This window comes from Podarcis bocagei (assembly GCF_964188305.1).
Source record: "Podarcis bocagei genome assembly, chromosome: 8".
NCBI classification, from domain to species: domain Eukaryota; kingdom Metazoa; phylum Chordata; class Lepidosauria; order Squamata; family Lacertidae; genus Podarcis; species Podarcis bocagei.
The window spans coordinates 10,996,138-11,018,876 of record NC_138133.1 but is presented as its reverse complement, the minus strand read 5'-3'; the positions used below and the strand labels follow the sequence as shown (position 1 = coordinate 11,018,876).

Genomic DNA, 22,739 nt, shown 5'->3' with positions numbered 1-22,739 from the left:
TTTAAAAATACAGTGATACCTTGGTTGTCAAACTTAATCTGTTCCAGGAGTCCGTTTGACTCCCAGAAAGGTTAAAAAACCAAGGTGTGGCTTCTGATTGGCTGCAGGAGCTTCCTGCACTCAATCAGAAGCCGCGTCGGATGTTCGCAAATCAAAACACTCACCTCCAGGTTTGCAGCGTTCAGCAGTCGATTTGTTCAACAACAAAGGCGTTTGACTACCAAGGTACCACTGTACTTTGGACGAGTGCACTCTGGCCCCTTCTGGTGTACATAATATTTACAAATATAGAAGCACGGCATATACTGGCAACACAACACTCCAGAAAGACAGCAGAATCACATCAGATCTTCAGAGTGATGCCCTGTATTCACAGGGTGTGGTCAGCAAACTCACATCTCTCTTCTTCTCCCTCTCCAAAACTACCAGCTGCTGTTTGTCACACCCATCTGCCCTCTCCCATCTGCTGGAGGATGCCATCTTATCTAGGTTCCAAGATTATCTCCTTAAAACAGTCAAGAGAATTCTCCCGCTATCTCCTTAAAACAGTCAGGAGAATTCTCCAGCTATCTCTTTATGTTAGGCTCACACTGAAGAATGATCAACCAACCAAACTACAAAGGAATCAGCTGGCAAGCATACCAGAATTATTCACATATACTTCAAGTATGTGTAGTCAAAGTGGAAGCACCAGGGAGGTACTGCTGCAATCTAATGCAATAGGGTGAGTCATATGGTACAATAATTGCCTTCGGCAGATGCCATGCCTAGCTCCATCCCAAATTTTTGTGAACATATTGCCTTTCCACATTACTTCCAGGCCAATTGTTCAAACCACTTCATATCCAATCCTATTCCTCTTATTTTTGTCTGTTCTCTCGCTTTGTCCTTTTGGAGAAAGTTAGATGAATATTTTTTCTAGACTTGCATGGGTGTTTCTTTCAAACTTCTCCACATTTCCCCCTCTTTTCCCCTCAGCTTTTTCTGCACCTATGCTATTCAGTTCCCTTGTCTTCAGGACACCTGTTGATTCCTCTTCAGCTACACTAAGCATCAAACTCAAGCTTTAAAGTACACACTATACTTTAAAGCGCACCCCCTCCCCAGCAATAATTATGGGCACTGCAGTCTGTTGAGGGTTGCTGATCATTGTAAATCTGTGGCAGGTAAACTACAGTGCCCATAATTTTTTTAGGAGGCAATGTGCTTCAAATGTGCTTTTAAAGTATGTGTATGCAGCCTCAGTCATTTGTTCAGGCTGAATTTAAGCATGTAGAAGTATTGGAAATGAAATAGTAGAATGGACTGCACCACTTCACACTAGAATTGGGGAACCACATTTTAAAACTATATAGAAGAAAACTAGCACAGCACAGATGGGACTTTCCCCCTGAAGTGCTAGTTTTCTACTTGCAACGAGTTATTTTTAAATACAGGGAATCGTTCAAAAATTATGAAGTGGTATACCCCTCAAGACCCTACAACCACATTCCACAACATATATACAGTTGTCTGCATAAATGATAGAGTGGAATACATTCTACACAATACTACTTAAGACTGCAGGTGAGGGCCTATTTTGGAACATTCCCACAAGGTTTTCCTCAAAAGTAAAAAGCTCCCTGAAGTAGCATATCAGGGAGAACCCTTTCTGCGTCCAAGCACCAGGCCCGTTTGCAGACCAACTCTATGTTACAAAGATGTCTACAAACGTGACATAAAGGCTGGCAACATTAACCCCACCATGTGGGAATCTCTTGCAGATGACAGCAGTGCCTGCACACAGTTAGGTCGTGTATCCAGAGCAGTAAAGGTAAAGGGACCCCTGACCATTAGGTCCAGTCGTGGCCGACTCTGGGGTTGAGGCGCTCATCTCGCTTTATTGGCCGAGGGAGCCGGCGTACAGCTTCCGGGTCATGTGGCCAGCATGACTAAGAGCAGAAATGACCACTGGGAGGAGCGCAGAGAGAGGAAACGCCATGGTGCACCTGAAGCAGCACAACCGGACGCCTTCATTTGCCCCAGCTGAAACAAAACATGTCTCTCCCTTATCTGTCTCTAGAGCCACAGCAGGTGCTGTAACTCTCCGAATGGTTTAGCTTCACCCCCAAAGGCACACTCCTCCTCCACTGACTTGAGTCAGATGGATCCCATATGTAAATATGTCTTTTACATATGGGAATATTAAAAAACACAGCACCTCTTTCCCACTGCAACCTGACATAGTACACTCCGGAAACATACTGATTTACCTTGTCTATACTCCTAACTACTCCTCCCCGGCCAAAAAAACAAAATTAACTTTGCTTTCTGCTTCCTAACCTTTCCCAACTGTTAACTGATAGTGCTCCCTCTAAAAATTCCCTTAAGAAACCTGCTTATGGAGGTGGAGCTATAAGAAACGGGGCTTCGCTTTCCAGAGAAAATACACAAGACCTTAGCTCGTTTTGACCAAAGCAAGCGCCGGAAACGCCCAGGCTTGGCGAAGCTCCTCCTTGTTTCCATCCGCTGCCAGGAGAGGGAAAGGCCACCTGTGGGACCGGCGAGAGCAAACAATGGGAGTTGCAAATCCCCACGGCGGAACTTTCGCCAGGACAACCTGCCGGGCAGACTCGCAGGTTCCCCGGAGCATTTTTATCTGTGCGAGTTCTCCACAACTTACCTGCATGCACACGTGCTGGGAAATAAAGAATAAAAAATGAACAAAGCCAAGCTTCCCCCCCCCCGCCCCCCACAGTTCCTAGTTTCATTAACTACGAGCCACGAAGTTTTGGGTACTTTCCAAAGTTTTGCAGCGCCAACCCCGCGTTTGGTAGCCTCCCCCCCCCAAAAAAAAAGAAATAATGGATACACTAAACCTGGGTTTGTGGTTGACACCCAGATTCCTACAGTTCCTTCCGGGAGTGTGGGCGAAACCGAAGTTTGCTGCCTCTTCCCCTTCAATCCACCTGCGCCCACAGGAGGTGAAAAATGCCCAAAATGTCCTGAGGGGGGAGGGAAGAGCCCCTTCCCCTGGACATATACACGACCCCCCCTTCATTTCACCTCCTTGTAACACGCATATGCCACCCACACGGGTGGGGGGGATACACAGCAATGAGGACCACACACACATCCCGAGGACCACGCGCGACCACTCGCCTCGGCTCCCGGGCTCCACGCGGCCATTCTCGAAGGGCGCTTCTTGCGGCCGCCCGAGGGTCCCCCTGCCCGGCTCCTCCGCCGCGTGCTCCGGCTGCTGCCCCGCTTGGGCGCCGGGGCCCTCTTCGCCGCCGCCGCCCCCGGGCGCCTCCACGGGCACCACCGTGAAGTTGGTGGGCATGGCAACTCGCTCTCGCCGAGGCTCCCCGGCCGGGTCCTGCCGTGCACGGCCGCCGCCGCCCTCCTTCCCCGCCCACCCGCGTTAGCAGCCGCGGCGGCGGCGGCGGGAAGAGTTTGTGGCTCTTTCCCCCACACCTCCGCCTCTCTTTCCTCGGCCGGCCCCCTCAAGCGCCGGCGCTGCCGTTGCGGCCGCCGGGAGCTCCTCCGCTGCCAGGCAGGAGCCGCGCCTCACGTGAGGGGAGCCTTTGCCTCAGAGGGGAAAGGCGGGAAGAGAGGCGCTTCCCGCCTCAGCTGCTCTTTGTTAAACGCGGCGTCGGCGAGGGGCAGAGGGAGCCCCAACCCCAACACACACACACACGCACAGTCCTGGAGCTTCAATTCAACACCCCTTTACTGGCCCACACACATCCTCTGGCTTGATTCAACACACACACACAGCCCTTTAATTTATTCAACACCCCTACCCCTTCATTTGATTCAACACCTCCCTATACACACCCCTTGATTCAACACCCCCCTACACACGCACGCGCGCAGAGCCCTTGAGCTTCAATTCAACACCCCTTTGCTGGCCCACACACAAAAACACACACCCTCTTGGCTTGATTCAACACACACACAGAGCCCTTGAGTTTATTCAACATCCTCCCTTCATTTGATTCAACACCCCCCTACAAACACACATACCAGTGGCCTAGCGTGGGGGGTGCAGGGGGGGCCGGCCGCACCGGGCGCAACATCTGGGGGTTAGGGTTAGGGGGTGCAAATCCACGGGTTAGGGGGCGCAAATTACTTGCCTTGCCCCGGGTGCTGACAACCCACGCTACGCCACTGACACATACACACCTTGACTTGATTCAACACACACAGACAGCCCTTGAGTTTATTCAACGTCCCCCCTTTATTTGATTCAACACCCCCCATACATACATACAAACACACACACACACACACACACACACACACACACACACACCTTGGCTTGATTCAACACACACACACAGCCCTTGAGTTTATTCCACATCCCCCACCCCTTTATTTGATTAAACACCCCCCTACAAATACACACACACCTTGACTTGATTCAACACCCAGGAGAGCAAGCCCAAGCTTGCTCTGAATGTGAGAGGGTTTTGTATGTGGGGCATCAAAAGCAGCAAAGGATACATGCATTTGGGACCATATGGGGTGCATCTCTCCCCCCTCATTAGAGAATAATAACTGGGACTAGCCGTCAAAAGTCACAGATCAGAGATGCTCATATTTTTCATCGATATAGTAGCTAACGGCAATTATCTCAGGACAGAGATGTTACTGAAGCTAAAGGTGATCTGTAAAACCCAGTGACACAGCATCCTCACAGAAAGTAAGAAGCTGGTAGTAGGTTCTTCATTGTGGCTTTTCTGTGGCTAAGCCCCTCCCCCATGCAGCGCTAGTCACCATGCAATTGTTCCACAGTATTTGCTTGTTTAAGGTTTTTATACGGTGCTTTCTGCCAGATATGACTTCAAAGCTGTTTCCAGACAACAAGGAAATCCGTATCAATAAAATACTTACAGGGCAATTAAAATATCAGCAAGAAAACAGCAATGATAAGCATCAGTTCCATGATACAAATAGAGACTAGAAGCTAACTGTGGCTTTCAAAAGTACAAGAAAGCAAACAGGTTATTTATTATTATTAAATATTAAATTTGTATACCGCTCTATACCCATAAATCTCAGGGCAGCAAAACATAAAGATTATGGAATCCCATAAGCCATAGGAAGGCGACAAATACGGTACCCTTAACATAATAGCACAGTTGTGTGTGACGGCCAGCAAGAAATAATAGTGAGGATCAACTCCACTGCCTTACCAGAGAGTGGAAGGGTTAAAACAGAAGCTAGCAAGTAGCACATAGGTGATAAGACTCAATAGCTTTTAGGGTTGCTGCAACTGAAGATTTATTTATATCTGTTTCTTTCTAAGAGATACAGTCTCAATAACTGAGTGAAGGTCAGATGTCCTGTTACACAGAAAAGTGGGCGGGAGAGTACACAATGAGAGCCATAATCTTTAAACATAAAACAACAGCCCTTCTAAAACTGACTTGGCTGCTGGGACATTTTCAAGTGCTCCAAGTTAAGATAATGATACCAGCAGCAGTTTTTTCATTCGTGGTTTGCACTGTGGAATCTGCACGTGTTGCTCAGAGTTTGATACAGGAATGCTTTATACAACTGCTGCTTCCCAGAAGGCACATAGCGTGAACCTTCAGAACCAATGCTACTCATTTCTCCTCCAGCCAATAAGTTGCTTTTTACAGTCCCAGATGCTTTTGTGTCGAACTTTCTCCCCTCCTTGTTTCTCACTCAATATTCTCCATCTTCTCAGTAACCAGCATCTCTCAGCAGCCTGTCTTTTACTCCAGGTTCAACTCCTACTTGCCACTCATCCTCAGAAGGCTTGCTGCATACATATTCTTCTGCAGCAGTGAGCTTACACACAGAGAGAGCAGGGAAATTAGAGAATGATAGTGGAAATTGTACATAGCCCTTAGGGGTAGAGAGAAGTGGTGTGGCCCCTTTAGTGTACAATTCATTGCTACAAGAGTGGTGGTGAATTGTCATTCTAACTGCATGCCAGCTGTTATCAATGTTGTATGATTTATATTTTGTACACTACCCTGATATAGTAAAGGTAAAGGGACCCCTGATCATTAGGTCCGGTCATAGCCGACTCTGGGGTTGCGGTGCTCATCTCGCTTTATTGGCCGAGGGAGCCGGCGTACAGCTTCCCTGATATAGACAAATGTAAAAATTAAATAAGGTTTGGAAGGATGACAGATGGTGACAGTTGGAGGCAGAGCGGACAGAGCCATGTGAAAGCAGTTGGAAGGGGAATGTGGATGTAAGATATGGGGATAGGTTTGAGAGACAACCTGAATGGTTCTTCTAATAGAAACAGGTGCATCATATCTCTTCCCTGCATCTGTCCCAACCAGTCAGGTAAGGGCACTCACCTCTCGCTTCAAACCTGTCTGGCCAGACTACCATTGAAGTCCAGAAAGGTTTATTTCTTGATGGAAGGTTCAGCTTGTAGCCTGAATCCCACATACTGTTCCCATTTGACTCATTGCAACACCTACACCTAAGGTGATGCAGAGAACAGTTAGACTGGAAAAAGGAGAGCAACTCAGGGCAGAGCCAGCCTGAGATATTTTGCCACACTTTCCAGGCAGCAGCTGCAGGTGACAAGCACGGGACGTGGCAAAAGGAGCGCTTTTTGGGGGCCCAGATTTGCCACCCCTCCCAGCTGTCCCTGGTCTGCTGCCTATCTCAGGGTGTGTTTGGGTTTGGGGAGGAGTTAAATAGATAAAACTGAAATAACTTATACTTTTTAAAATATTCTCAGGGCAGTTCTTTCTGGCATAAAAATCTAGCAGGGAATCTTTTTCTTGCCTCCAACCTCCATATAATTTTAGTAGCAGAGGGTTTATCAGACATTGACTCTTTTACATTTAGATTAACACTGTAATCCCACAAATGTCTACTCAGAGGTAAGCTAGGTACACCAAAGTAAGTGTGTATAGGATGGCAGTATTACCTCTGAGGATGTACAAGGCCTACTGGATATTCTCAAAAACTCTAACAGTGGTGTTATATAGTGCAAACAAGCAAGGAATTCAGGGGGAAGGAGGACTCTCTGTTCCTTGTCATCCCTCTTCCACTCCCATGCAACATTTTTTTAAAGGGCTGTGTATGGTGATATTTATTTTAAAAAGCACTGAAATTTGGAGGGTAAACCCATAGATATGGGAAAATAAAAGGGCATAGGTAAGTAAAAGGGCAGATCCTCTAGCAGCAAAAGAGGACTCTGGGAAGAAGGAGGCATAATTAAGTTTGCGTCACACACAAGTCTTGTTGAGAACAGACTGGGAAGAAGGAACACATTGAGAACCCCCTTACAAAACTTAGTAGAGAGGCTGTCCACAAAATACATATGCAGGCTGTGAACATTATAAATAAATGCTTATCTTAGCGGAGACTGGCAGCAGTCTTAATTAGGGTGCACAAAAAAACCTTGCAGGGTTGTTGGGCTCAGATGTTTTTTTCTGTGCCCCAGTCCCTCCCTGCAATAAACACTTCAGGGACAAAGGGATGGCTCAGCTGTTCTTCATGTTCCTAATGTTGCTTCCCTGCCCCTGCAAGCTGGCTTCTGCTTCTGAAAATTCCAGCAGCATATGTGCAAAATTATTGTGCATGAGGCTTTGGGGGCAAGTAGGGGTTTTGGCCCTAGACTACGGTATTTTTCTGAAAAGTAGCTTCAGGTTTTTGCATCCTGGCTTCGTTTCAGGTTTGGCATCCCCAAAGTTTCTGCATATGAACATCTCCTTAACAAATGGCTCTGGCTAATCAATTATTCTTAAAGGGTGTATTCTTTCAATACTTATTTGGAACAACAGCTCAGCTTTTTTTCTTTTTTTTCAGGAATACATTTCTTTTCAGACTATATCATGATGTTTTAAAGTCTTCTGGTGTTTGTGTGTATATGATGTTTGCAAGTCTACCATATAATTTACCTCTAACTGGTATTTTAGTTTTATGGCAATTCCCTTTTATTGAAGTTAAATGTTACTGTGGTGATCATGTTGGATTGTTGAGCTGGCTTTGTCACTCTTACATTACAGTCACCATTACCATGCAATTCAGCTATATTTAAGTTTTAAATCAAATGTTCTACTCCTCTTAGGACTTGCTGCCAAACCCATAATTGACTGCCCTGAAAGTTCAATGAGTTATAATGACAATATTATCTGCTCGCCTCTTTTAGGGAACAAAAATTATGGTTATTCACTTAACCCTTCTTAAGTCCACCTTCCTGCAAATATAAGAAGTCATAGCAAAACTTTTAGGGAAGAGATTGTAGACAGGCATAATCAAACTGTGCCAGATTAGCATTATCATTTGCTGCAGAAATGCAATAATGAATTGTGGTGATGACACCTATGTGACAGCTAATGTGGATTATTTATTATACTATTTTTAAGATTAGTGTAATCAAGGGAATACCTTAACACATTAATCTTCAGATCATGAGCTGTGACCTGACCTAAGTAGGTCACACAAATGGCACCATGGCCATCTTATAGAGACTGGGAGGGAAAAAGTAAGAGATGTGGAAGATTTAAGAGAAAGCGTCAAAGAGAAGGCATGGAAGATAGATAAATAGTGCAGAGTGAAAGTGGCTAGGGGGTCCACCGAGTTAATTTATATTTCAGTTTGTGCAACATACATTTAAGACTCCCATTCTAGGCACATTTTCCTCCCAAAGTATTGTCTTCTTCATATTCAAGGAACAGAAACTGCACTACATTAACATTGATCATTTAGTGCTCACTGGTGAACTTGTCTATCATTTACATTTGCTTTATTTTAGCAAACCATAGTTCCACAGTTGTTTCTTTCCTCTTTCAGAAATATGTCCTGTAAGTGCTGCTAGTATTTTATGCATGACAAATATACATGAGAGAGACTGGTGAAATTAGCTCCTTAGTCGCCACAATTGGGGAGAATCCATAGGATGCCCTCCAGATGTTTCTTGGGCTACATTTCCCATCAGCACGGCCCAAGGCCAAGGATGACAGGAGCTGTAGTTGAGGAGTATCTGGAGGGCACCATGTTGTCTACTCTTGACCCACAGAATTATAGTTTGCTGAAAGCAGAGGCCATGTAATAAATTAATTAGACTTTCTATAGCAAATTTAGTGTGTTTGAAGCCTTTTACATGCATTAGCATACATACAAATTATATAGGAGACCTTTGATCAGAATTCTCAAGATGTATATTTAAAAGCTATCACAGGGGCTGCTAATTTGCTTGGTCAATGGCGGGTAGTGGGGATAATCTATAATCTATTGTAGATAATCTAAGGAATTTGGGTAGTGTCAAATTCATACATGAAATACAGTTGATTTACAGTAATGTTATTGACAATATGCTAAGTAACAGTTTTTTTTAAATGTTCGGATTCTAAATAGCAAGTCTACCACAATTAACTGAGAACAATTTTGACAGCTGTGTGACTAAAACAATATGCTGTACACTAATAAGAAAATTTATTTTATTATAGTCTTTAATTGGCTAAGCCTTTAATCTTCTCCTTCAGAAGCTTGCTAATCTGTTACTACTTCTGTAGCAGAGACCTATTAAATGAGCTTATTAAAAGTCAGTTCATACATTCAAGGTAGGAGTGCAAGTGACTTTCTGCTTCTGATGTAATATGGCACTCACTAAGTTCCCCCCGGTGTGACCCATGGTTCATCATGTTTTTATATCATTGCTTCTAACAGCAAACTCAAGTGGTGAATGTAGAAAGCAAAAACAGGGCCCTGAGAACAGGAGCCTCTCTATCAGGTTCAGGTTTCCAAAGTACCAAAAATCCTTTTATACCCCCCCCCCCCCTTTTATACCCCACCTGTCCTCAAATAATGGTTCAGAAAGGACTGGGCATGTTTGTGAGTCATTTGGCAAATAAAAACTGAAAAGGAGAGGCAGGAAGAGGTCGGGGTGGCGTGGCTGGCTGAGACCCTGAACACAAGCACTCTTACTAGGACAGAGAATATATGGCAACATTTCATTGCAGAATCCTATTGCTTCTCATTAACTGCATCTAGGGTTGCCACCTTTGGTTGGGCAAAATATGGGACAGGCTGGGCAAAATAATGGATGGGTGGGTGAGGATTGGGGGCACACACACTCTCATGACTCCAAACCCTCTCCCCCCACGCACCTTTGAGGAGTGGGATTCCCCACATTTGGCCTCCCTCACCACCCTGCCCTGTTCTCCCCCACAACTCATGAAGGTGGGCAGGGCCCTGGGGTAGCCGGCTGGCTCCCACGGGTGACTTGAGGCCCAGCTCCAGCCTCTTGCCCATGCTGGCGTTGGAAGAGACTTGAGGAAGGAGGAGGGAGGAGAGGTCAAGTCGGGGTGGCGGAGGGGGCCAAGTGGCGGCAGACCTGCACCTTGCTAGACCAGCAGGTGGCGGCTGCTGAGGAGCACCAGCAAGAGGGAAGGAAGGAGGGGACAAGGGAGAGGAGGTTGAATATGAGCACTCTCCACAGCAATATTTTGTTGCAGGTCCCACTTGTGATAACACTAAACCTTAAACATATTTTGTGTGTTTACAATTACCCTCAGTCAAATTATTTCTAATTCCTAATTCAATGTGAAACAGCAATATATATATGTCCATTATGTTTAGAGTTACTTAACTTATTAATTTAATTATCTTCTATACGCCAGGTGTTCAAGTGCTCATCAAGGAGGTTCTAGGGTAAGCGCTAACTGATTTAATTCAAAGTTAGAGTGTGTTTGCCCAGTCTAGCAATAATCTGACAAAACAGTGTTTGCACTTTGAACACATAGAACCACAACCTCATTAAAGGCAGTAAAAATGTTCCACCCACCTACATGTTAGATAACTGAGAGGTCTCTAAACAGTGGAGGAATTACAATAATGTAGAAGTGGGAAATATGTCGTTCTGAATTCCTTTGGATAAAGGAGTACAGGTTTTCAATTAACAGAGAAAATCTAAAAATTCCTTACAAGTTAGCATGTGTGTCTGCTATGTGACTACAAAAAGTACAAATTGAAGACATCTGAAATGTAAAAACGTGCCTTTGGCATTTGTGATGCTAATGTAAAAGGTAAAGGTACCCCTGCCCGTACGGGCCAGTCTTGACAGACTCTAGGGCTGTGCGCTCATCTCACTCTAGAGGCCGGGAGCCAGCGCTGTCCGCAGACACTTCCGGGTCACGTGGCCAGCGTGACAAGCTGCATTTGGCGAGCCAGCGCAGCACACGGAAACGGCGTTTACCTTCCCGCTGGTAAGCAGTCCCTATTTATCTACTTGCACCCGGGGGTGCTTTCAAACTGCTAGGTTGGCAGGCGCTGGGACCAAACGACGGGAGCGCACCCCGCCGCAGGGATTCGAACTGCCGACCATGAGATCGGCAAGTCCTAGGCACTGAGGTTTTTTTAATTGTTTGTAACATGTTATGCCACCAATCATCCAGGGAGAAGTTATTTGTGTGTAACTTCTCTCAAGAGATGTTTGAGAGGCAAAAGATGCTGGGAGGTAGAATTGTATTTGTGGGGGATAAATGTATATTAACTGGGGCTTTAATTACTTAGTGATACCACAATTCTACCCACCTGAAAATCACATGCTTCCCATAACACCAGGTGTGAAGCAAATATGTATGTGTTTTTAGAGTGTAATGAGAAAAATGTTCTGTGCATGCCTAGGGGAACTCTTATCACTAGGGCCAGCCTGATACATTTTTGGCACCTGAGGGAGACCCCAAAATGATAGCTCCCTTCCTGTCAGGGCAGAAGGGGCAAGGGAAGATCAAGATCAACGTCATGATCTCCTGCCCTTGTGGACCCTGCTGCCTGAGGTGGTCACCTCACCTTGCCTCACAGGTGGGCCAGCTCTGCTTATCACCCATTTTCTATTTCCACATTGAGACAGAACTTGTCCTTGGCTCATTCTGCACTTGTCCCTTTACTTTCTTTTACTGTAGTGAAAAGAAGGGAGTAAGACAAGTTGGGTGTTATGCCCCATTCAGTCCTTTAGCACAGCACAATGCAGTATTGTACTTTTTCTACAATGAGAGATTCTGAGGTTTAAACCTGCTTGAGGATTATGCCCTCTTGGAGGAAAAGGGCTTAATTATGGTTATTCATTTGTAAAAGAAATTTGCATAGACTCAGTGACTTTCTGCTTCTGATGTAATATGGCACTCACTAAGTTTCCCCCGGTGTGACCCATGATTCATCATGTTTTTATATCATTCCTTTTAACAGCAAACTCAAGTGGTGAATGTAAACAGGACTGAAGCGAAAACAGGGCCCTGAGAACAGGAATCAGGTTCAGGGGGATCTCTATCAGGTTCAGGAGGCTCTCTATCAGGTTCAGGGGGATCCTTTTATACCCCACCCCTAAAGGGCACCTGTCCTCAACTAATGGCTCAGGAAGGACTGGGCATGTTTCAGTAGCCACAAAGTGTTGAGAGTCATTTGGCAAAGAGAAACTGAAAAGGAGAGGCAGGAAGAGGTGGGGGTGGCATGTCTGGCTGAGACCCTGAACACAAGCACTCCTATTAGGATGGAGAATATACGGCAACGTTTTATTGCAGAATCCTATTGCTTCTCATTAACTACCTCTAGGGTTGCCACCTTTGGTTGGGCAAAATATGGGACAGGCTGGGCAAAATAAAACTCAGGGACACACTCCATAGACATGTTGCAGTAAGTTTTGTAAGGAATAATTTACAAGCAGTCCAACGCAGAGAAGCAGGGTGCTTCTTTTTCTCCTCCTGGCTACCCTCTTGCTGCCACCCCACCACCACCACCTTCCTAACCACTGGAGGAGGAACGGGGGTGCAGAGGGAGCGCCGCATGCTGTGCCCCCCCTGACATTGGGCGCCACGCCCCCAGAACACGCGGCACACCCCTGTGGGCAGCGTCACGCCCCCAGGGGGCACCAGCCATGCCTCCGCCTGCTCTCCGCCCCCGGTAGCGCAGCATGCATCTTCACCACTGTTCCTAACCATAGCTGTCAACTTTCAGATTTGAAAATAAGGGATCAGCAGCCTCAAAAATAAGGGATCAGCAGCCTCACCTGTCCCGGGGACAGTCTACAGGATATCTAACAATGCGGGATAGCAGCGGGAAGCAGCGGGAAATGGCACTGGAATAAGGGAAGCAAAGAAAGGGAAGGTTGACAGCTATGTTCCTAATCCATTCTTGAGGCAATTTCCCCAAATTAAATAGAGAATACAGTGGTACCTCGGGTTAAGTACTTAATTCGTTCCGGAGGTCCGTTCTTAACCTGAAACTGTTCTTAACCTGAAGCACCACTTTAGCTAATGGGGCCTCCTGCTGCCGCTGCGCTGCTGGAGCACGATTTCTGTTCTCATCATGAAGCAAAGTTCTTAACCTGAAGCACTATTTCTGGGTTAGTGGAGTCTGTAACCTGAAGCGTATGTAACCTGAGGTACCACTGTACAGCCGCAAAATTACTGAGATTTCTTGCCCTTAGTTTTCACTTGCCATTGCTGACATTGGAGTAGGGGAAGCAAACAAGGAGGAAAGGGTCAAGGAAGAGAAGGTTATGAAACAGGCATATGATAATGAGTTCAGTCAATAAAGTGATTCAGAACAAAAACCAGCTCCAGAGCCCTATTGCAGCTATCCCTCTCTGGAAGGGCAACTGGGAGGCTGCTGCTTGCATATTTCCTCTTGCAACTCTGTGTAACATGACTACATATGTACTCTTTTTTTTAATGGAAGCTAGACATGCAGATAGGGGTCCTGGGCCATCTGTAAGGGACCAGGCCCTCACAGGCCACCTTGCAGAAATGTGTCGAGGGCTGGTTATAGTATATCAAATGTGGATGTTGTTGTTGTTTTTTAATGCAGGTCACCTGACCTGACACTGGAGACTGATGGTGTCTTTGTAATATTTGTTTTGTTTACAATTACAGTGGCACAGCATAGTGGAAGCAAACAAGCATTCCTACAGCAAGTAGTAGATCACCAGCAAGGAACTTACATCCCTTTGCAGCTGCACTCAGTGTTCTAAGTTATTCCCAGCTAGAAACTCTTGGCTCCTTCCTTGTTTCTGACAATTCAAACTCCAGCTGGTATGTATGCATGCATGTATTTGCTGTTTCTCTGTCCCCATTCCTCAGCTGGAGGGTTATCACTTTCTATAAGTTCTGAGAGATATCTCATCCCAAAAGCTGGAGACTAATTCCTTAGATATCAGGAGACCATCTCCTGCTCTTGGTTCCCACTGGTGAAATATCCTATAAGCAAATATTCAGCCAAACAAAAAGAACTTCAGCCAGCAGCCATGATACCAACATTATCAACCTCTGCTCTCGGACAGAAAGTTAAATGAGATTAGATGTAGCATGTATACTCCACTTTTCTATTAAAATACTGTACTCAAAGTGGCTTACAACAATAGTTAAGGTATTTGACTACAATGCCCACATTCAGAGTCCTTGCCCAAGACCTGCACTAGGGCTGAGTGATATCTGGTTTTCAACATTGCAGTACAGTATATTACCAGCTAAGGGACGCAGGTGGCGCTGTGGTGTAAACCACTGAGCCTAGGTCTTGCTGATCAGAAGGTTGGTGGTTTGAATCCCCGCAACGGGGTGAGCTCCCGTTGCTCAGTCCCAGCTCATGCCAACCTAGCAGTTTGAAAACATGTCAAAGTACAAGCAGATAAATAGGTACTGCTCCGGGAGGTAGGTAAATGGAGTTTCCTTCCATTTGCCAGATGGGTGGGGTATAAATAAAATTATTATTATTATTATTATTATTATTATTATTATTATTATTATTATTATTATTATTATATCACAATGTCTGAAATAAGGATGGTGCTACTGGAGAGGCATTGGCTAGCTTCAAGGTTTTTCCCACATTGTGATTTTTGCATAGCACACACACACACACACACACACACACACAATTCAAGATATATTGCTAGGTCTAAAATTATGAAAACGATATCACAGTATGGACTTCAAACTAGTTTTGGACAATATATTGCCCAATCCTAACCTGCACTATCTCCACAGAAGTTAGAGTGCAGTTCCTTAAGTTCATCCTTATTCCCCAGGTCTTTAATAAAAAAAAAATACCTGCAGGAATTGATGCATTTTGTCTCTAGTGTACATGCATATAAGGGTATGTGCTTGGAAAACAGTGTCAATATATTATTTTCTATTCCCTTCTCACAACAACATATCTCAAGGCAAATGTTGCTGGATTTTGAAGTTATTCTATGGTAAGTCCTTCAGGTTCCATTATGAGGCTAAACGTTTTACCAAAGATGCTGAAAATGGTGGCAGTAATGAGGATTTCCTACCACAGCAAATACTCCTGATTTTTGCAAGGCAGTCCTATTTTAATGTAAGATTAAATAACTGCTGCTCTGAGGGAAGAACTGGTGGTGAGGGAAGGTGAGGGCAATGTGCTATCTCTGGATTTGTTCTTTCAGTAATGTTTTATGGCAGAGGTTGTGTATAGTTGCACAAAGATAACCATCAGGCTTTGTCTAATTGTTCCCGTACTTGTCAAATAACTGCTTGTAAAGTTTATATAATACCACAAGGTGACTCCTTTGCTGTTAAGCTGCTTGTTGACCTTCCCGTGCCTGTGGCTTCCCACCTAATTTTTATGTTTAACATTCCTCCTCTATCATCCCCATCTCTCCCTCTCCGAGCCACATTGCTCATTTCTAAAAGTCGGTGAATCAGCTTTCCCATCCACCATGAGAAACAAAGTTGTACAAATCTGCTTTTCAAATCCCTCAAGATAGTCCCGAGGACAGGTTGTTCGAATACCAGAAAAAGGCAGAAATGCTTTTCTTGAAGCTGAGCATACTTGCCAAGACTTGACTTAAAGAATCATGGACATTTAACTTGTCCTGAGACATATCTGTGTTAATAACAATCGTGTGACACAAAATGGCTCAACAGAAACTGCTGTAGCAGAACAAAAAGGGGGCTGTGCACAGTCAGTTTCATGAGAAACATATTTAATGTGGATTTGAGGCAAAACTTTCTTAAGGTAGCATACAGCTGTTAGATAAAGCTTTTACAAGCATAAATAGTTCCAGCTGTGGCTGTCTAGTGTTGGTGCCAAAAGCAACAAAATGTGAAACTGAGGAATTGCTAAATATTTTAGGGAAGAATTTAGCAAGGTGTTGAAAAGATGTAGTTTTGAATTATATTTATAGCAATGTTTTTGAACCATATAAACCACCTGATTGCCTCTGACCCTATCTGGCACTCTGTGTGTAATGAAAACATCATGGCAGACAGAATAAAGATGACCCATGATCCTCCAGCAGCCTGAGCTATAATTATTTGTAGAATAGTTGTACATTATTCTACATCATCATTGCCCAGAAAACACAAGGACATCCCTGAAACCTAGCTGACTTTGCAGAGGGGGAGAGTGGAAGGCACAAAAGAAGAAATAAAAAATAAGAAATGCCCTCTCAGTTGTGTGAGAAAATATTTGCCCCAAGTTTCAAATGTTTTGAAAACACTGTTCTTCAAAAAACAGATTAATGTTAGGAATATGGGTTGCTTTAGAACTTCAGCAGACAAGGTTCTTCTTATCACTGCATCTGTATGCCAGGAACAGTTAAACCTGCTGAATGTTTTCAGACAGAACTTTGGGCAGGAAAAAAGTTGGCATTCAAAAACTTAGTCTGCTGGGAATGAAGATGAGTAGTTATGCTCTGAGCATTTTGCATCCTGTTGTGTGATCAACATGCATGCGTAAAACCAAGCCAAAGTACAGGATTTTCAATCATTCTTAATTTGAATTTGTAAAACACGGAAGATTAGCAATAATGACTGAATAAGAAACATCAAACATGCCAGGGGAAAGACGAAGCATAAATTAAAAGGCACGTTCTAAGTAAGTTTAATGCCAGACAGGACAAAGTGTTTTACATGCCCCATTGCTGGCTGTCTGCCCACTTTATGAAATATTTAGATAGGAATCTGAAGGAGTAAAAACTTGTTTAGATCTAGGTAGCTATTAAAGTACCAATTAAAGTCCACAGCACTCTGGCCAGTAAATTTGTGCTAACACAAACAAAAAAATAACAACAGGAACAATGTATAACACTGCATTCTAAAGTAAAATGACATAAAAATATTCAGTGTTGATATATCATGGAAGTGTAGTATTATAATGCAAATAAACAAGCAACAACACAAGTAGATTTACTGTTGTGGTCTCTTTTTTTTTTAAGAGTTACAACAGGGCTATTTTTCAGCTGCAACTCACCAGAACTTATCGTATTTTTCGCCCCATAGGACGCTCCGTCCCATAGGACGCACCTAGTTTTTTGGGGGGGAAATAAAGGAAAAATAATTTCCCTTTATTTCCCCCCCAAAAGCAGGTCGGGGAAACAGAACCAGGTCGAGTAACAGCGGGATGGCGGCACTGCGCCTCCCTGCTGTCCCCCGAGCTTATGGGGCTGGCCGACGTCTGCCCCGCGCGAGGGGCGCTCTGCATCAGGGCGCCCCCCCTGCGGGGCCGGCAGGCTGCTATCCGCAGCGTGGGGAGCCTTGCCGGGAAGTCCGGCAAGGCTCCCCACGCTGCGGATGTCTGCCTGGCGAGGGGGGCGCTCTGCTTCAGGGCACCCCGCCCACCGGGCGGCAGGCTGCTATCCGCAGCGTGGGGAGCCTTGCCGGGAAGTCCGGCAAGGCTCCCCACGCTGCAGATGTCTGCCTGGCGAGGGGGGCGCTCTGCTTCAGGGTGCCCCGCCCGCCGGGCGGCAGGCTGCTATCCGCAGCGTGGGGAGCCTTGCCGGGAAGTCCGGCAAGGCTCCCCACGCTGCGGATGTCTGCCTGGCGAGGGGGGCGCTCTGCTTCAGGGCGCCCCGCCCGCCGGGCGGCAGGCTGCTATCCGCAGCGTGGGGAGCCTTGCCGGGAAGTCCGGCAAGGCTCCCCACGCTGCGGATGTCTGCCTGGCGAGGGGGGCGCTCTGCTTCAGGGCGCCCCGCCCGCCGGGCGGCAGGCTGCTATCCGCAGCGTGGGGAGCCTTGCCGGGAAGTCCGGCAAGGCTCCCCACGCTGCGGATGTCTGCCTGGCGAGGGGGGCGCTCTGCTTCAGGGCGCCCCGCCCGCCGGGCGGCAGGCTGCTATCCGCAGCGTGGGGAGCCTTGCCGGGAAGTCCGGCAAGGCTCCCCACGCTGCGGATGTCTGCCTGGCGAGGGGGGCGCTCTGCTTCAGGGCGCCCCGCCCGCCGGGCGGCAGGCTGCTATCCGCAGCGTGGGGAGCCTTGCCGGGAAGTCCGGCAAGGCTCCCCACGCTGCGGATGTCTGCCTGGCAAGGGGGGCGCTCTGCTTCAGGGCGCCCCGCCCGCCGGGCGGCAGGCTGCTATCCGCAGCGTGGGGAGCCTTGCCGGGAAGTCCGGCAAGGCTCCCCACGCTGCGGATGTCTGCCTGGCGAGGGGGGCGCTCTGCTTCAGGGTGCCCCGCCCGCCAGGCGGCAGGCTGCTATCCGCAGCGTGGGGAGCCTTGCCGGGAAGTCCGGCAAGGCTCCCCACGCTGCGGATGTCTGCCTGGCGAGGGGGGCGCTCTGCTTCAGGGCGCCCCGCCCGCCGGGCGGCAGGCTGCTATCCGCAGCCTAGACATCCCTGCCGGACCTCCCGTAGGGCTGCCTAGGCTGCGGATGTGTTCCTGAAGCCTGGAGAGCGAGAGGGGTCGGTGCGCACCGACCCCTCTCGCTCTCCAAGCTTCAGCAAAAGCCTGCATTCGCCCCATAGGACGCACCCAGATTTCCCCTTCATTTTTGGAGTGGAAAAAGTGCGTCCTATAGGGCGAAAAATACGGTATCTGGTGGGTGCCATTGCCATTAAAGAAGAACAAGGGCGGCATTTGTGGTGAGTTCCAGCACCTCTTTTTCCAGAAAAATAACACTGGTTACAACAAAGGACAGAACAGCATTTACCGGTGTTAAGGCTTACTGAAGCTAAACCTGTCTAGGTCTGTCCTGGTGTAAGGTTGCCAACTTTTTGATCAGCTATAAGGTTGCCAGCCTTTTTCTTGCCAAAAGTCTTGTGTCTGCATGAGAAAGAAATGGGAGAAACTGCATGAGAAACTGAATGGGAGACTGCCTTGGATTAGGGTTAATAATGTAAGGAGGGGGGAATGAATTAGATGTGATGGCTGCTGAAGACCTCTCTCTTTATAATGCAAGGGCCTTATTGAGTAAAAAGAGTGCACAGCCGGGGATGTTGATCTCTTCCTGCCGGTACATTTCTGATAACTGGTCTCACTACTGATTTCAAAGTCCTGATGAGGAAAATGGTGTAGGATCTCATGTTTCGGGAAAGGTACTGACTGTGTGAGGAAACCGTGTAATGGGTGTGCCCTAATGTCAGGAAGCAGCAGGACTCAGGAAAGCTTCAATATTATTTATTGCTGGACAGCAGACCAGCATAACAGCCACACGGGCAAGACTAATGCATTCACAGCATAAAATGTAGTGAGGTTGCCTCCCTCTGCTGCATTTCAAATCACATATGCATGCTGTTGTACAGATCAGAGGGGGCGAGGATGACTTCACCAAATGCACATTACAGTGGTACCTCGGGTTTAAGTACTTAATTCGTTCCGGAGGTCTGTTCTTAACCTGAAACTGTTCTTAACCTGAAGCACCACTTTAGCTAATGGGGCCTCCTGCTGCCGCCGCACCACCAGAGCACGATTTCTGTTCTCATTCTGAAGCAAAGTTCTTAACCTGAAGCACTATTTCTGGGTTAGCGGAGTGTGTAAGCTGAAGCGTATTTAACCTGAAGCGTATGTAACCCGAGGTACCACTGTACATGTCTCATGCTATTTGTTCAGTTGTCATCTGTGCATACACCATTATCTGTGCATGTCCAACGGCTGCCTCAAAGGTACACACCTAAGTCTAACTGCAGAATGAATTTGGCTTAATATTTCCTTTCAGATTGAAGCTGGTTTGATGGAAATGCCTCAGACAGCAGCACTTGTCAAGAAACTATTAGCATAGCTTTTCAACGTGGATTCAAAAACCATCAGTGGGAGAGCACTACAGCCAAAGTAAACTGTAGCATCCACACATGATACCTTTAAAGCACATTTGGAACACATTTCTTTCCCTCAAATAATTATGATTCCAACTAGTTCCCAGTTGACTAAGGAGGGAACCACCCCCAAGGAGGAGAGGGGAGTTTGTATTACATATCAGTTATATCTCTTAAAGAGGGCAAAGGCCCCACACACTACAAAAAGCGAACAGGGAAAGAGTACCACAGATAATGTGATTTGTTCTTCAACCTTTGTCCGCATGCACTTTTTTCTTCTAATATCAGATAGTTCCTCCTCTTTATATATTTAATTAAATGTGCATCTGTGCATTGAAATGTATTAAATGTATGTTCCATCATCCTCTCTAGTTTGGTCCCAGTTCTTGGTACAGTACATCTCCAGTATTTAAGCTGCAGTGCGGAACATACGAAAACAAATCTCACGGCCTAAAGAAGCATACCAAAGCAGGATTTTTTTACTTCTTGCTTTGAACAACACACCTACCCACACCCTTTCACAAAGTGTGTTGGGAGATTTCCAGCTGATACATGAGAAACAAGTCTAACCAATGTCCATAGTTTCATTTCTTCCTTTCTCACCTCTCCCTTGCCTTGTAAACTAAAACAACACAACTGTATCTAAATTAAAAGCGGATTGTGTCTCCCTCATTGCCCTTTCCCCTTGTGTCCCGGACAAGATATCCGCTATAATCCCGTCCCCCTCCCCATAAATTATTACCATGTTAATCTGGTCAAATCTGTTGGATGCTATATAAAACAATTCAAACTTTTTTTCAAGCTCTTGGAAAAAAACACTTCAGGGTAGGAGGCTTTGTGATTGACACAAGGGCTGGGCAATTAGAGGATTGCTGGTGCAAACTGGATTAACAGGTTTTGCCTGAACTAGATTTGGGGAGAAGATTGCAAGTGTGCTCCCAAAAGTCATCAGTGCAGAGCCTTTTTAGCAGGAAGGAAAAGAGGCAATTGGCTCAGGCCCTGCACATAGATCAACACTGACCAACTATATATTCCAGCTGAGGAAGGAAGGAAAAAGCTCCTCAAATGAGCATTAATAGGCTTTGAAGTGTCCTGCAGTGTCCTGCCTGATTGCACTTCTGCCACTGCTAAACTTACATGTATCTGCACACACACTTTATAAGTCACAAATACTTATTTTTGTTCTCCTCCCCCATGCATTGATCCATTTGCACAAACATATAATCCTGAAAAGCTGGCAAATACCCAGGTTCACGGTTTTGAAAAGGGGTCAGTGGCAGGCACAGCCTGACATTTACAGGTGTGGAACAGCTGCAGCTCTTGAAATTTCCTTTTCTGCACAAGAAAAGCCTTCTCCCCTTTGCATCAGGGCTACACCAAGCCAAATGCAGACCAGCTAAGTACCGTGGCCTGCTTTGAGTTCAGGGAGAGCCAAGTGATTTTCCAGTTTGTACTGCCTGCCTGGAACTGGAAAAATGAGGATAGGGCAGTCAAGCAGCTGACAGACCACATTAGGGGGCCTATGGGCTTTGACAGGCTTTTTTTGGGGGGGGCAGGGGTCACAGTCACAATTTTGTAGTGGTATACTGGTAACTCTCCCCATATTAAATTGGAGACTGAGATTGGAGGTCAGTTTGAAATCTAATGTGGGTTGCCCTGGTTGGTGCCTCAACTGTCTTTTTGAGAAAGCAGGCATATGCTCCAGATAGAACTAGCTGTTTAGGTACAGAATGGGCAGAAATTATTTCAAAGGGCAGCATGTGTGGGTCCCTTGCACAAAGGTTAAGGTTTTTAAGAAGAAAATGGGAAGGTTTAAGGCAGGGGTCAGCAAACTTTTTCAGCAGGGGGCCAGTCCACTGTCCCTCAGACCTTGTGGGGGGCCAGACTATATTTTGAAGAGGAAAAAAAGAATGAATTCCTATGCCCCACAAATAACCCAGAGATGCATTTTAAATAAAAGGACACATTCTACTCATGTAAAAACACGCTAATTCCTGGACTGTCCACAGGCTGGATTTAGAAGGCGATTGGGCTGGATCCGGCCCCCGGGCCTTAGTTTGCCTACCCATGGTTTAAGGCCTTTGCTGAGGGAACCCTTACTCTTGCCAGCAGGGGCCAAATCTTTGCAACTTGAGGTGAAAATGTCAGTTTTTGCCTGCCATTGTTTTGCCTGCAATGTTTAGAAGTCACCAGAAACTATTCTGGCATCTGCTCTGAGCTCCAGCAGGGGGAGCTGTACAACGAAAGGCATAAAAACAATGGAAGGCCTAATTTTGTGAGGACAAAATGGCGGCAGGGGCAAAAGGAAAAGAGGAGGAAGAGGATCTGAGGAGGGAGTTGCAACACAGGCCCTCCTCATTGTCCTGTTCTCTCTCTCTCACACACACACAACACAGCGGACACATTGCTCTTGCGAATCCTCCATCTGTACTCCTTTTATTGACACGTGTATTCAGTTCTCCTCTGCTTATTTTCCCCTCAGTGTTGATAGACTGGAAAGAAATGTTAATGGAAGAAGGAAGCTAATTGTGGAAAAAGACAGCCTCCCAGGAGGAGACATGTAGCAGCAACTTTTTAAATTTTTTTTATTGATTTTAACATATAAATTATAAAATGTAGCACAAAACTTATCACTTATGCAATCTTTTTAGACTTCCATCAGCACCTCTGATGATCCACCATTTTAACCACTTCTTATGCATTTCTTAACTTTATATTGGCTTTACATCTCTTAACAAATCATCCTTCCCCTTCTCCAATTTTGCAATA

The 22,739-nt window shown here is 46.0% G+C and overlaps 2 protein-coding genes across 15 annotated transcripts in view; one reads left to right on the top strand and one right to left on the bottom strand.

Annotated features, from left to right (window-relative positions):
- Window positions 1-3,337, bottom strand: part of SLC12A7 (solute carrier family 12 member 7) — a 95,802-nt gene extending 92,465 nt beyond the window's left edge. For both annotated transcript variants that reach the window (XM_081206189.1, XM_081206191.1), the window contains exon 1: window positions 3,142-3,337. In XM_081206189.1, the coding sequence (XP_081062315.1) occupies window positions 3,142-3,322 (181 nt within the window). In that variant the 5' untranslated portion in view covers window positions 3,323-3,337. The remainder of the gene's footprint in view (window positions 1-3,141) is intronic.
- The window catches only part of MAJIN (membrane anchored junction protein), a 57,697-nt gene that overhangs the window by 10,808 nt on the left and 24,150 nt on the right, over window positions 1-22,739 (top strand). For 2 of the 13 annotated variants that reach the window (XM_081206522.1, XM_081206514.1), the window contains exon 1: window positions 22,113-22,245. The exons of 1 other annotated variant lie outside the window; for it this stretch is intronic. Coding sequence is in view for 2 of the 12 variants with exons in the window: in XM_081206530.1 (XP_081062656.1) it covers window positions 21,701-21,730 (30 nt within the window). In the remaining 10 variants the exon portion in view is untranslated. 10 more of the 13 variants (XM_081206526.1, XM_081206515.1, XM_081206524.1 and 7 more) reach the window with 10 other exon arrangements.